The sequence below is a fragment of the Alligator sinensis genome, unplaced genomic scaffold (genome assembly GCF_000455745.1).
Source record: "Alligator sinensis unplaced genomic scaffold, ASM45574v1 scaffold907_1, whole genome shotgun sequence".
NCBI classification, from domain to species: domain Eukaryota; kingdom Metazoa; phylum Chordata; order Crocodylia; family Alligatoridae; genus Alligator; species Alligator sinensis.
The window spans coordinates 1,471,884-1,485,658 of record NW_005841925.1 but is presented as its reverse complement, the minus strand read 5'-3'; the positions used below and the strand labels follow the sequence as shown (position 1 = coordinate 1,485,658).

General features: G+C 43.5%; 1 protein-coding gene across 5 annotated transcripts in view; it reads left to right on the top strand.

The window, feature by feature from the left end:
* LRP5 (LDL receptor related protein 5) overlaps positions 1 to 13,775 on the top strand; it is a 250,039-nt gene that overhangs the window by 202,161 nt on the left and 34,103 nt on the right. For all 5 annotated transcript variants that reach the window (XR_003092970.1, XM_025198577.1, XM_014517749.2 and 2 more), the window contains exons 11-14: positions 1,159 to 1,343; positions 7,943 to 8,266; positions 9,265 to 9,467; positions 12,781 to 12,992. Coding sequence is in view for 4 of the 5 variants with exons in the window: in XM_025198577.1 (XP_025054362.1) it covers positions 1,159 to 1,343; positions 7,943 to 8,266; positions 9,265 to 9,467; positions 12,781 to 12,992 (924 nt within the window). In the remaining variant the exon portion in view is untranslated. The remainder of the gene's footprint in view (positions 1 to 1,158; positions 1,344 to 7,942; positions 8,267 to 9,264; positions 9,468 to 12,780; positions 12,993 to 13,775) is intronic.

Sequence of the window (13,775 nt, the reverse complement as noted above, 5' to 3'; positions counted from 1 at the left end):
TCCAGCCGGGAGCCTGCAAACAGCTGCTCTGGAGCCCAGGCATCAGCTCTGTACCGGTGCATGCATGCGCGCCTCAGAGTGGGTGGGGGGGGTGAGGCCTGAGGTAGCGCAACCCCGGTCTCTCCCCCCGCTCCTGGCACAGAGTTGGTGACTGGGCTCCAAAGCCTGGCACAGCTGTTTGTAGCCAGTCTGGGCTCTGGGCAGCTGCAGCAGGCATGCTGGTGGTGACTGCACGCGCACCTCAGGGCAGACAGCAGGGCAGCACAGCTGCCCCAAGGTGCGCGCACAGTCCCCGCCAGCATTGAGCTGATGCCGGAGCTGTGGAGCCCAGCACAGCTGTTTGCAGCCTGCTTGCTGCAGCTGCCCAGAGCCCAGACTGGCTACAAACAGCTGTGCCAGGCTTTGGAGCCCAGTCACCAACTCTGTGCCGGGAGCAGGTGAGAGACCAGGGTTGCACTGCCTCATGCCCCTCCCCTACCGCCCGCTCCAAGGCGCAGGTGCACGCGCTGGTACAGAGCTCATGTCTGGGCTCTGGAGCCTGGCGCAGCTGTTTGCAGCCTCCCGGCTGCAGCCGGCCCCAGCTCTGGGTAGCTGCTGCCAGCTGGGAGCCCAGGCTGCTTGCAGCCTCCCAGCCGCCTCCTGGGAGCAACCCAGGCTCCGTCGCTGGCAGCAGCTACCCAGAGCCAGGGCTGGCTGTGGTGTGCCAAGTAAAATGACCTCGCGTGCCATGCTCGGCACGTGTGCTGTGGGTTGCCGACCCCTGTTTTAACCTGAGCCACAATCTGATTATTGGATCCTGACTCTTCATGAAAATGCCACTGGACCTTCCAGCCCTAAAGGTGGCCAGGTACTCAGTTTTCTCTTTCATCTGGATGGCTTAAGCAGTTGGTTACAAAGAGCTGTGTAGCAACAGGATAAATAGGCAATTTCAGGGATGTAGGGCTTGATCCTGCATGATGCTGAACATTGGTTTGCCTTGACACATCCCTTAAATTCAGTGAAATGAATGAGTTAAAGGTTTTTCTTTTAATTTATTAAATGGATTTATGGTAGTCCTGTTGCCATTTCAGCTAAATACTCTGGGAGTCCTAGGTAGGAATGAGGGGTTTAAATCCATGTCACAAGGGCTTGTTTTTTTGTTGTTGTATGTAATTGCAGGTACATGTACTGGACTGAATGGGGAGGTAAACCAAGGATTGTTCGGGCATATATGGACGGAACAAACAGCATCACTTTGGTGGACAAAGTGGGACGTGCCAATGACCTAACTATTGACTATGCAGACCAAAGGCTATATTGGACAGACTTGGACACAAGCATGATTGAGTCATCAAACATGTTAGGTAATCCGGTTTTATATGCAAGGGAGCACAGATTCATACAGATGTGATGGACCTCAGTAAAAGAATTGAGTAAATGTTCTTTTAAAGTATTAAATTAAAAATTAGGAATGCTTTCCTTTAAACCAATTTCTATTCTAGTATTATGACATAGCTAAGATTTGACTCTCTGGGTGCACCTACATGTGCAATTAATTAGAAGCAATAAACTCCAGATCAATTTGAGCTGGAGTAAACTACTCCCGGGTGTAGCATCTACATGTGTACCTAGGACAGCAGCAGTTTGAGTTGGAGCGGAGCAGTTTACACCAGAGCCAGGAGTATCATAGTGCTTAGGGTCAGACAGGACCTAAACAGATCATCAGGTCTGACCCCCTGCCCCAGGCTGGAACGAGTGCTGGGGTCATAACATCCCAGCCAAATATCTATCTAGCCGCCTCTTGAAGACCCCCAAGGTAGGAGGGAGCACAACCTCCCTTGGGAGTCCATTCCAGAGCCTGGCAGCCCTAATTGTGAAGTAATGCCTCCTGATGTCCAGCCTGAACCTCCTTTCTAACAATTTGTGGCCATTATTCCTAGCAACCCCTGGTGGAGGGCCACTCGCATGGTCAAGGTGCAGCAGGTCAGGCCCTACGAAGAGAGTCTAGAGGGCCTGAATCTATTCAGCCTCCACAAGAGAAAGCTAAGAGGGCATCTGGTGGCTGTTTACAAACTCACCAGGGGGGGCCAGCAGAAGTTGAGTGAGGCTCTGTTCCCCCATATAGGAGGTCAGCCCCAAGGTCCAGGTGGTGGTTGCAGAGGGGCTGGGGCATGAATATGCTGGAAAGTGTGGAGTTGTGTGGTTAGGTGGCTGGCAGGAGTCTGGCCCCCTGCTGGCTGGGCTGACTGGGCTCAATTTACACTCATGGTCCGCGTCTGCACGTGTTTAATCACAATTAATTACCCTACTGTAAGATAGTAGTGTCCCCAAAAGTACTATGTTACAATGGAGTTAATTAGTTTACTGTGGCCTAATATTGTCCACATGTAGACGGTGATGCTTTATTCCACAGCTAATTTGTGTGCTCCACAGTTAAGCACACATGTAGGTGAGGCCACTGTCTTTTTCCCCAAGATATTTACTGTGTTTTGGAAGGGGTTCCATTAAACTTACATTTCCAACTAGAATGTTATTATGCTATTAGATATTTTGGAGAATTAAATGCATAAAGAAACTGACTAAACGTTAATTTTATTGACATGGTTAACAAAGCAGAGGACTAAACATTTCATGTAATAAAAACATGAGCTAGACTTTCTAAAGCAGTTACCACGATGTAATATCATAAGGTCATACGGTCCTCTTGCTCTTGCCCAGTCTTCTGCTCAAGGCAAGATCAACCCAACTAAACCATCCCAGTAAATGGATTGCTCACTGCCACAAAGCAAATGGATGGCAGAGTCAGAATTAGAAACCAAGAATAGCTGATGTCCAATTCTATATTTGTTTCTGTTGAGTAGACCTTTGTTACATGTGAAGTAACATTTCTGGAACACCAATATTACAAGTAACACTTATTTGGAAAAAGATACATACTGTATTTACTTGATTCTGAGACAAAGTGCCACCCCCCTCCCTATTTGACATTGTGTGGGGGAAGCCCGTCATCTTAGAATTGCATAGTGAGGAGCAGGTGGCTGCTGTGACTTGGGCTCCAGCTCCTGCCCAGGGTTGGGGCCATAGCCACAGCTGTGGCCTGCCCCCTCTTACCCTGTCCCTCTGCAGGCTTTTTACCTTACCATCTCCCCAACCCCACAGCCCCACAGCTCCCCAACCCCACATCTCCCCACAGCCTGTGCTCCCTTGCTTGCCCCTTTCTCTTCCCACTTTACCCTTGCTCTGCACCAGTAGGCTCTGTGCATACTGTAGCCTCAGACACTGTGCACAGCCCCAGCCTGGCCCATAGCAGTGGCATGCAGTCCGTATGGCTGCTCTGGGGCTGGCCTGGGGCCTTGCTTTGTACCCCTATGTGGAACAGATGGAGCCTGCCAGCACAGAGCAAGAGTAAGGAAGGGCAGGCAGTGTGAGGAGCAGAGGCTGGTGGGGAGCGGCAAGAGTGGGAAGAGGGGCTGTGGGCAGGCAGGAGCAAGCTGCTTGACCTCCCCACACCACCTGCCCCCCACTGCCTGCTTCCCTGCAGTGGTGTGTGGGGGGATGGACGAATTGAAGGTGATCCCCCCCCAAGTAATTAGATTCTACACATGGAAAAATATAATACATTTATACATTTCCATGTATAGAATTTACTTGTGGGGCCGGGGCCATCATAAATTCAAAGCAGTCTTAGATTCAGGTAAATGTGACATATAACATTTAAATGAATGGTATCAGTATCACTAAAGTGATATTATAGTTGGTTGTGTAGGTATCATAACTTTGTATTTTCAAGACCCTTTTAATTTTCCATGGAAATCTGCCTTGAAAGCTTTATTTTGGACATTTTTATATGTGATCAGAGCAATCTTTTTTTTTTTCATGTTTCTAGGAAGTTTTAGATGCCTTTTCTGTGCTAACATTACACAGGTTCTTATTTAAAATAAAAAATAAAACTTGTTGTGGGATTTGCCATCAGTAAGCAAGAACCCTTGATGTTTTCTGAAGAAATTTGTTTCAGGAAACTATGTAACTGACATCAGCAGCACACGACTTCTCAGCATCTCTTTGTTAACAAAAATTGCTGAGCTGTAACATTCCAGATAGACACTGACGAGCAATGCATGTAGATACCACGTTTACCCAGATCTAAGACGACCCAGAAGTTAAGGTAGACCCCAATAATTAGATTCTGTACATGAAAAATGTATTAATTTAATTTTCCATGTATAGAATCTAATTATTGGGAATTGTCTTTAATTCATCCCTCCCACCACTGCCAGGGGGCTGGTGGTGTGGGGAGGTCAAACAGCTTGCCCCCTGCTTGTGCCTCCCCCCACTTCCCCTCTGCCTCTGCTTCCCGTCCTGCTCCTCCCCCCCTGCCCGCCCCCGCAGACTTCTGCTTCATCTCTCCCCCTCCCCTCCAGCCTCTGTATCCCCCAACCCCCTGGTCTCTGCTTCTTCCCCCACTCTTTATGCTTGCTCCATGCCAACAGGCTTCATCCCTGTTCCAGCCTGGGGCAGTAAGCAGGGCCTGTGTGCTGCTGCTACAGGGCTGGGCTGGGACTGTGCTCAATGCCCCAGACTAGAACAGGGATGGGCCCTGCTGGTGTGTGCATGGAGAAAGGCTAAGCAGGGGGAAGTGGGGCAAGCAGGGAAGGAGAGGCTGCATAGCGGAGGGGTGCAGAGGTGATGGCGGGGTGTGGGGGGAAGCAGGGCAGGCAGTACCTGTGGTTGTGGCCCCAACCCCAGGTAGGGGCTGGAGTCCAAGCCATAGCAGCTTCCCTCCCCCCCGCTGCCCCATATTCAATTCTAAGATGAGGGGCTTTTTTCCCCATGTGAAATGGGGGGAAACCTCATCTTAGAATTGGATAAATATGGCATATACAACTGCATTTACCTCAGTATTCCTGTATACACTCATGAAACCATAAGGAAAATAGAAAATTAACAATGCAGACTATCATGCCTCTGGATTACCGATTCTGCACTTAAGTGTTGATCCCAGGTTATGTACACATTAGGCTTTACCCTGGCTGTGATAAAGTATTGCTGCTGTCTCCTGGCAGCCAGTATTGGAACAACTGAAAATTGAGGAGGGAAGAGATTTTGGAAAATGGGCTTTCTGAAAAAGTTTTTTAAAAAAATAGAATGATTTCTTTGGAGCATTGTCAAATAGCTGTGTGGTTCTTAAAAAGTCTTCTATAATCTAAGTTTCCCCAGTGGATGTCACTGATTACGTTAATGTCTGTGGAAGTAGATAGAAAGTGCATTACTGATTGGAAATCAAGGCTTGGATTCTGTAGTATGTATAGCTTTTCTGTCAATCACTTTTGATATGGTCATTCATGAGACTGTTTAGGAAACTCAATTGCCAGTTGAAATCTGTGGTACTGGGCAGGGCCTGAGCCCTGCCGCCATAACAGCCTTGCAGACTATGCGCCGCTGTTACAGGGCTGGGCTGGGACTATGCTTAGTGTCTCAGGCAGTATTCAATGGCTCCTCCTCCCACTGAAACAAATTTAAATCAACCATGTTAAATTAAACTGATATCAACAATGTTAATAGTTTATTTTTGTGGGGGGAGGAGGTACCAGGTAGCCATTTGCTGAAGCTGACATTGAGGTAGGTAATTCATTTCTTTAGCAGAATCTACAGAAATTAGCAAGAACTCAGCTGGATTTTTTTTGCCAACCCACTGGGTAAAGGATATATAACTAGGATGAGTCTAGTGGCAAACCTTTACATGTAGTGTGGGACTGTAAGGATCCTGTGCTGAAAAGAAGCTGGTTAGGGGCCGCAGAAAGGAATACACTTGACCAGGGAGCAGCAGCTGTGAATGAAACAACCTGAAATGGCTGAGCAGATGCTGTTCTCAAACCAAGTAGTCCCCACAAATAAGTCTAAAATGCCATCCCCCTTCTTGGTGGTTTGTTCTGTTGAATCAATAGAGACATAACATGAAACTCAGCTTGAGCCTTCTCTTCAAGGGTTGACTGTTGCTACATTTCCTCTTTCCAAACAGCCTAGCCCAAGTCCTAGATCCTCTCTCTAGAGAGATTTCCCATCACCCTGAAGTCCACCTGGGTAACAAGCCACATGCCTGGATGAGTCAGGAGAATTTAACCTTTTTCCATCAGGGTCAATAGCTGCTAGCAGGGTGGGATCTTACAGGCAAAAGTTACCAGCCTGCTAAAGAGGTTTAAAAGGGGAAGGGGAAACAAAATGGTTGGTGACATGAAATTAAATTCTGTTTATGTCATGCACACGATTAGTTCCACTAAAGCCAGTCAAAGTGCTTTCACCAAACAGAGTTGAGAAGTGTTTTCCCCAGGGCCACATTAACACATGGCAAAATTACAAAACTAAGGGTTATTTATCCTTGGAAAAGAAAGGTGGGAAAGAGCATGACTCAGTTTTTCCCAGCTGTTAGGAGCACAGTTTAATGAGGGGCATGTGGTTTGTTACCCAGGTGGACTCAAACATAAGCCCTATAGGCCAGATCTGGCCAACGGCACCCTATAATCCAGGGCTGGGCAAAATGCAGCCCGCCAGGCCATTCTATCCAGCTCACGGGGCCCCTAAAAAAATTAGAAAAGTAATATTTATCTGCCCCTGGCTGCCTGTCATGCAGCCCTCGATGGCTTGCCAAAACTCAGTAAGCGGCCCTCTGCCCGAAACAGTTGCCCACCCCTGCTATAATCCGGGTGCTGCCCTTTTTGCTGAGCCAAATAATCCTCAGGGCATGCTCACTCAGGCTGGTATCCTGGACCAGCCTGGATGGGTGCTGCCTGGGTTGTATCAGGCATGTGAACAGGAGAGGGGGAAGAAGAGGAGTCAAGTCAGTGCCACACTCCTGCAGCTCAGATGAGCTTGACACCCCTACTCTAACAATTTTCATTTCCTCCTCCTTCTATCCTGTTGTACAATGTGAAGATAGGAAGAAGTTTCATGAAATTAAAGGGCTGTAACTTCAGTAAAAAATAAAATGTGTTTACTAGAAGCTATCTGTCTAGGAAAAATAAAATCCTCCTAGCTTTCTTGTTACTGGAAAGTGCCCTTTTATGCTCTGCCTTCTTCCTCCCATCTAGGCTAACTCAAGTCCTGGAAAAGGCAGGGCATTCTGTACATTCTGGCACTGGGTGCACGTTAGAAGAAATGAAGGCACCCAGGGTACATCTCCACTTGGTGTAAATAGGCAATTGGCATAGCTGCCTTGGAAACATGTAGGAAGTGGTTACAGCAGGATTTGCCACAGAAGTTCATTTTGTTCAGTGTCAGGCCTCTGGCAATGGCCAATACCTGCTGTTCCAAAAGATGATAAAACTATTAGTAACCTTGCTAATTAAACAGTGTTGAATATGGGAGTGTTGGGAATCTTTCCATGCTAATGATGTCTTAATCATGCTGAATATCTATCTTTGTTGGCTTTTTTGGCAGGGGCGGAGGGCCGAGGAGGGATGCAAAAGGGGTTACTAAAGCAATCTAGAGGAATTCTATTATTAGATCTGTCACTTAACTATATGTTGCTTGTGTTTTGTATATTAAATGTTTGTTTTAACTGGATTAAATATCAACCAGGGATTAAGATTATTCATAAATATCTTGCTTTGGATCCAGTTGGGGGTACTGACCGCAAGATATTACTTAGAATTTCTTAAAATGGCATTTTTCAGTAGGGTTACCTCTGAAGTAAGAAACTGCTCAGTGTGAAGAAGGAATTTGACTGAGAGGGGCCAAATTTTAAAAATAATTATGGGTTACCTTTAAAGAGAAATTGTTTAATTGGAACTCAGAATTCCATAATATTGACTCTGACCAAATTATTTTTGCAAAAATAAAATGTTTTTGTAAAAAATCAAGCAAGGTATTAATGCCAAATTAATAATCTTTTATATGGGCACTTGAATGCAACTGTGCTCAGTTACTATGTGCATTTATTGCTAATGGTATGTAATTACATTTTCAGGTCAAGAAAGGGAAATAATAGCAGATGATCTGCCTCATCCATTTGGATTAACCCAATACAGTGATTACATCTACTGGACAGACTGGAACCTTCATAGTATAGAAAGAGCCGACAAGACAAATGGGAAGAACCGAACACTAATTCAGGGCCACCTGGATTTTGTGATGGATATATTGGTCTTCCATTCATCACGCCAGGATGGCTTAAATGACTGTGTGCAAAATAACGGACACTGTGGTCATTTGTGCCTTGCCATACCCAATGGGTACAGATGTGGCTGTGCTGCTCATTATACCTTGGACCCCAACAGCAGGGATTGCAGGTGTACGTCCCTTTTGTTTCTCATGATATTCACAGGCACTTATAGGTCTTTGCTGCTTGTGATTACTGTTATTAGAAAAAGGGATCGACACCTGTACATGTGAAGGTTGCTGGTTTTAAAGGTGATCAAAATGAAGAGAAAAACATGGGTTTGTGCTCTTCTTAAAATGTACAAATTAGGGCTGGAACATTTGCTTGCTTTTTAAGTCATAGACATAACAGCCTTGTCAAGTCTGGTCTTTCTTGTTTTGCTGGATGTGTTTCTTGGGTGATTCAGATGTGCAATAGAAGTTTTCCCAGCCTCTAATTGAATGAGTGGGTGGGTGTGAGTGAAATTTTCAAGGCTTCTTTTCTTCTGAGTGTATTAGTTATACTAGTGTTAATAGACACAACAAAAATAACACGTAAGAAAATAGGGTTTTTTAGATAATCTGGACAAGCAGTCACAAACCCTTTCAATTAATCAGACTTCATTTCCATTGTGTATCTGATGTCATGATCTTGCTAGTTCTCCAGTGGTCCACAGAGCCCTTCCAGATGAGGCCTAATTTTCACATGTGGATAAAAGTCTTGGGTAGAGGCACCATTGTTGGATTGTTGTTCAGATTTAGATGATCCTGCTTACACACACATTTTTCAAGTACCCCTGTCCACCACCAGAAAGAATGATTAATCACCCAAAGGGATAATATCTGAAAGTACTTGCCTTTGTTAGTCTTAATTTCACAGTTGTTATTCTAACAGCAGTATGCTTCCTGCTGTGGAATTCAAATCTTCTATTAATATTAAGGGAAATACAGTCTTGGCATGATAGTATCATCTTTCCCTTCCAAAACAATGAAGCATTGAATAAAAACGGGACCATTTAGACTTAATAGCAAAAATCACAAATTGGGAGTAATTAGTTTTCATTGTGAATACTTTTTATCCCTCCTGAAATTTTTCTTGGTGTTATGTATTGCATTTCCTCCTCTTACGCACTCTTATTTGACTCATTTCAGCACCCAGCAGCTTCTTACTGTTCAGCCAAAAGTCTGCAATCAGTCGGATGATCCCAGATGACCAGCAAAGTCCAGATATCATCCTCCCTATGCATGGGCTAAGAAATGTCAAAGCCATTGATTATGATCCCTTAGACAAACTGATTTATTGGGTGGATGGACGTCAAAACATAATTAAAAGAGCAAAAGATGATGGTACCCAGGCAAGTTTACATGTTGCATACATAAAAAATAGTATATTTTTGTTTGAAGTTTTCAAAGCGGCCATCAGTTCTTAATTTTTATTCCTGCTAATATTTTTACTCATGTTTAATTTTATTCTCTGTGGAAAGCATGTAATGATTTACATGACCCAAGGTCTAAATTTGCACACAGTCATGTTGCTATATAGTGTATATATCATAAACTGTGGACCTTACAACTGTGATAGATAATCAGTGACATGAAGCACACTTTTGTATACCTACTACTGAGTTAAACACTTTTAAAATCAGTGCTGTGTATACCATTCTTCAGTGGTATCATGATTGTAAAGATGCCTGGCACTAAAAAACAGTACTGTCATCTCAAAATCACACTTAAGTCCCAGTTCATTTTAAAGGGCTTTGCTGACTAAAGATGGATTTAAGCACATGCTTAATTGTGTTGCTAAATCAGGGTCCTAAATGTCTTGTTCCAGCTACTTGAACAGTAGTGGGGAAAAGTGGGTTGCTACTTTTAGATAATGACAGCCACTCCATGCTTACCATATTCTGGGAGTTCAACGGTTTCATTAAACATGCCATTAGAAAAAATAGTATGCAAACAAATTTGAGGTATACAGGATTTAAATGCACAGTTCTTTGCCATCTGTAATCTCTGTTACATGATTTACAAGGAGTATAATCTATCTATGTCTTCTCTTCGTGCATTCAGAGACCCAGGTACAAGGTACCTGATGTATAAAAGATTGGTGTCATTCCAACAAACGAAGGAAAATTTTCACTTTTTTATGCCTTTTGATTACTGTCTTTGGATTCTTTGGGAAGGGGCGGGGGACAGGGTTGGGATGAATTACTAGTTGAGGATCTTTCAGGGATGTTGGTTGTAGCTGTGTTGGTCTAAGGGCACAGGCAGACAAAACTCTTTGGGTAGAGATGATATCTCTTATTAGACCAACTAAATATTTGCAATTTTTTTTTCTTTGCAAGCTTTTGCATTCACACACCTTTCATCAGGCCAAGGAGAAATTAGAGATGGTAAAACTTCTCCCAGTAGAAAAGCCAGTTTGTAAAAAGCTGTTCTCTGAGAATGCATTTGCAAACCCATTTGCAAATGCATTCTCACAAAGCAGCTTTTTACAAACTGGCTTTTCTACCTGGGAGACCTCTTACCATCTTTAATTTCTCCTTGGCGTGATGAAGCTTCTTTAACTGGGGGGAACTCTTACCATCTTTAATTTCTCTTTGGCTTGATGAAGGGTGTGAGAGCCTAAAGGCTTGCAAAGAAAAACATTTTTTTTGCAAATATTTAGTTGGTCTAATAAAAGATATCACCTCTACCCAAAGAGTTTTGTCTGCCTAGTTGGGGGTGTGGAAGAGTTTTGAGGAAGTGTTACACAAGGTGTTAATTGTTGGAGCCTAGTTTCTCTTTATCGGTACTCAATAGGTGTAAATTACATTGGAGATTAATTTGCTCTGTGGGGTTTTTTCTACTGTATTGCATTGGTTAAAGAATGTTAGGGGCTTTGAAGAAGTAGCTTCTCTGGAAATTGGACTTTCCAGTTTACAATTTTCATTACTTATGCTTTTGCAGAATTTTGTTACTTAATGGTCCCATGAATTTTACTAATTAATGCTTTGTATGGATATTGGATATTATTTGTCCATTTCTGGGTAAAGTTCTCCATGCGTATGGAAGAGATTAGCTTTGTTTTATTTATTTCCATATTTCCTGACAAGATGAATAGTCTACACCTACAAATAATGCCTTGCCTGAGTCACTGAGCACAACTCATATTATTAAATCAAGTTTGTAAACATCCAGTGCATTTTTGCAAATTCACAGTTTTTTTCTTGAAATTGTTGGCTTAGACCAGCAGTTCCCAACCCAGGGTCATGACTCAAATGAGGGTCGCGGGGGCAATGTCGGTGGTGCCACACAGAAAAGACGAGCCTCACCGTGTGCTGGGATCTCCCCGCCCCCCAGGCTGCCACTGCCGCCACACTCCACTCCCAGCCGCGGGGTGCGAAAGAAAAAGGTTGGGAACCACTGGCTTAGACTGAGTATAAACTGGACTGCTTCACTTCTTGAGTCTTACGTACTTGCTTTGATGTTGCTGTGTTTTGGAGTTGAAAAACTGCACTGTGTAAGTCAAGTAAGCAGTTATGCTCATGACAGTCACTGTGGCTGCTTATAGGCATTAAAAAATACCCCCCAAAAAGTGCAGTACTGGAATAAGCAGTGCAGTAGTTTGACCTAGCTCTGTAGCATCTGTATAGATTGGGCACTTCAGTGGGGCATTTTGGTGATTTTATCTAATAGCTGATTCAATTAGCTGTTACATCAAAGTGCCAAAAGCCCCACTAAAGTGTCTGATCTGTACAGACATTGGGTGAGCCGGGTCCAGCTAACACAGTGCCTCTTCTGGGCATACAGTGAGCTTGGTGTGGGAGTGTGCTGAGTTTACAGTGCCATTTTTTGCTTTTTTTTAACATCTGTAAGCAGCCTCTGAGACCAGAGGTGATTATTCTCAAATTTTATTAGAATATGCGGCTTCCAGGATGAGTACCCAGAAGATGTTGCAATGGAACCACAGTATTGTTAATACCAAGTTTTAAAAAATCATGAGCTTTTAAAAATAATACATTTTAGTTTCTCTTAGGTTTGTGGGCCTTTCGGATAGATGTTTCCAAACTTTTCTCCATAGAATGGTGAGGGCTAGAAATGTTCTACATTATCAAACTGGCTAGCATAACCAAAGGACAGCAGTAGCCTAGGGCTTTATGAAAAACACCAAATATTGTGAGCTCCATTCAGAAAATGGGAAATAATTTACAACCATGCTCATGTGGACAGGGCAACACTGCAAGAGCTCAGCTCATGGAGAGGACAGCTGAATTAAAAACTGCTCAGTTTTGTAACATATATGCTTCAGATTTACACAGTTAACTTTATAAGATGGTCCTATAAATGGGTTCATCTTGTCATTAAGACATCTAATCTATTCCGTGCTTAATTAATAAGTGTTCCATACATATTCTTGTCCAGACACATTTTGATTGATTTTAGTGATAGGGTTTATTCAACTACATTTCAGAGCTTTTTCACAGATATGTTGATTTTATTCACATATTTTCCCCTTGTTCAAAGCTCAAATCTTTATTTGCTCCATTTTGCTCCTTGCTTGCACTTGGTCTTTGCTGATCATTTTGGATATTTCTTTATATATAAGGATGCAAGTTCCACCCATCCTCCCTCTTCTCCCTCCACCAGAAATGAAGCATTTCCACAAACCGTGTCTTTTTTATCTTGTAGCCCTTCACTGTTATGAGCACTCCAAACCAAAGCCAGAATCCAGAGAAGCAACCACATGACCTGAGCATCGATATTTATAGTCACACCTTATATTGGACCTGCGAGGCCACAAATTCAGTCAATGTCCACAGGCTGAATGGTGAGGCAATTGGAATGGTGTTACGAGGAGATCATGACAAGCCAAGAGCCATAGTAGTTAATGCAGAGCGAGGGTAAGACTCCTTTCTGTGATTTGGACAAACAGGGCACAGGGGATTTTTTTATGTATCCACTTTGTACAATATCTGTGTGTGTGTGTGTGTGTGCGTGCGCGTGCATGGTGTGCACATACATACATTTGATTGCTTTGGGCCAAATTCGCAGATCCTCTGAAGGACACACCGCCATCAATGTTAATAGAGTCATACTGAGTTTATGCCAGCTAAGGATGTAGCCTGTGATGTTTAGTCACCCAGAAAATAGTTTGCAGAAATGGGTCAGGTCTCCATTGTGATAAAATATCACAGCAGCTACTAAGGCAATTGGATAAGAACAGATGGTTTTCCTTTCTGTGTACTTTCGGCCAGTTTTGCCTGAATTTTATTTTGCAATTGTGTTTTTAAAAACCTTGAAATGAATTAAAGCAGGTAGCACATGCTGGAGTGATTTTTCCATGGCAGAGGAAATACAAGGAGTTGTTTTGCTATGTCATAGTTTTGGTTATATTCAGGATACCACATCTCTAGTACATAGTTGCATTAACTTTGGGTTTACAAGTAAGGGATGAGCCCTTTTACTGCTCTCTTTAATAAGTTAGATGCTTAGTTCCCTGACCACTAGAAAAGTAGCTTGAGAATCATATGTTTGACAGATGTTGTCTGACAGTATTCCATAATCGTGCAGACACAGAAGTTCCAAGAAAATCTGTCTGGAACAATTGCAGGGTTTTTAGTTTACTGTTCAATTAGGGTATGTAGGATAGTGTACAGTGCTTGATACATTTAACTCATCTTAGA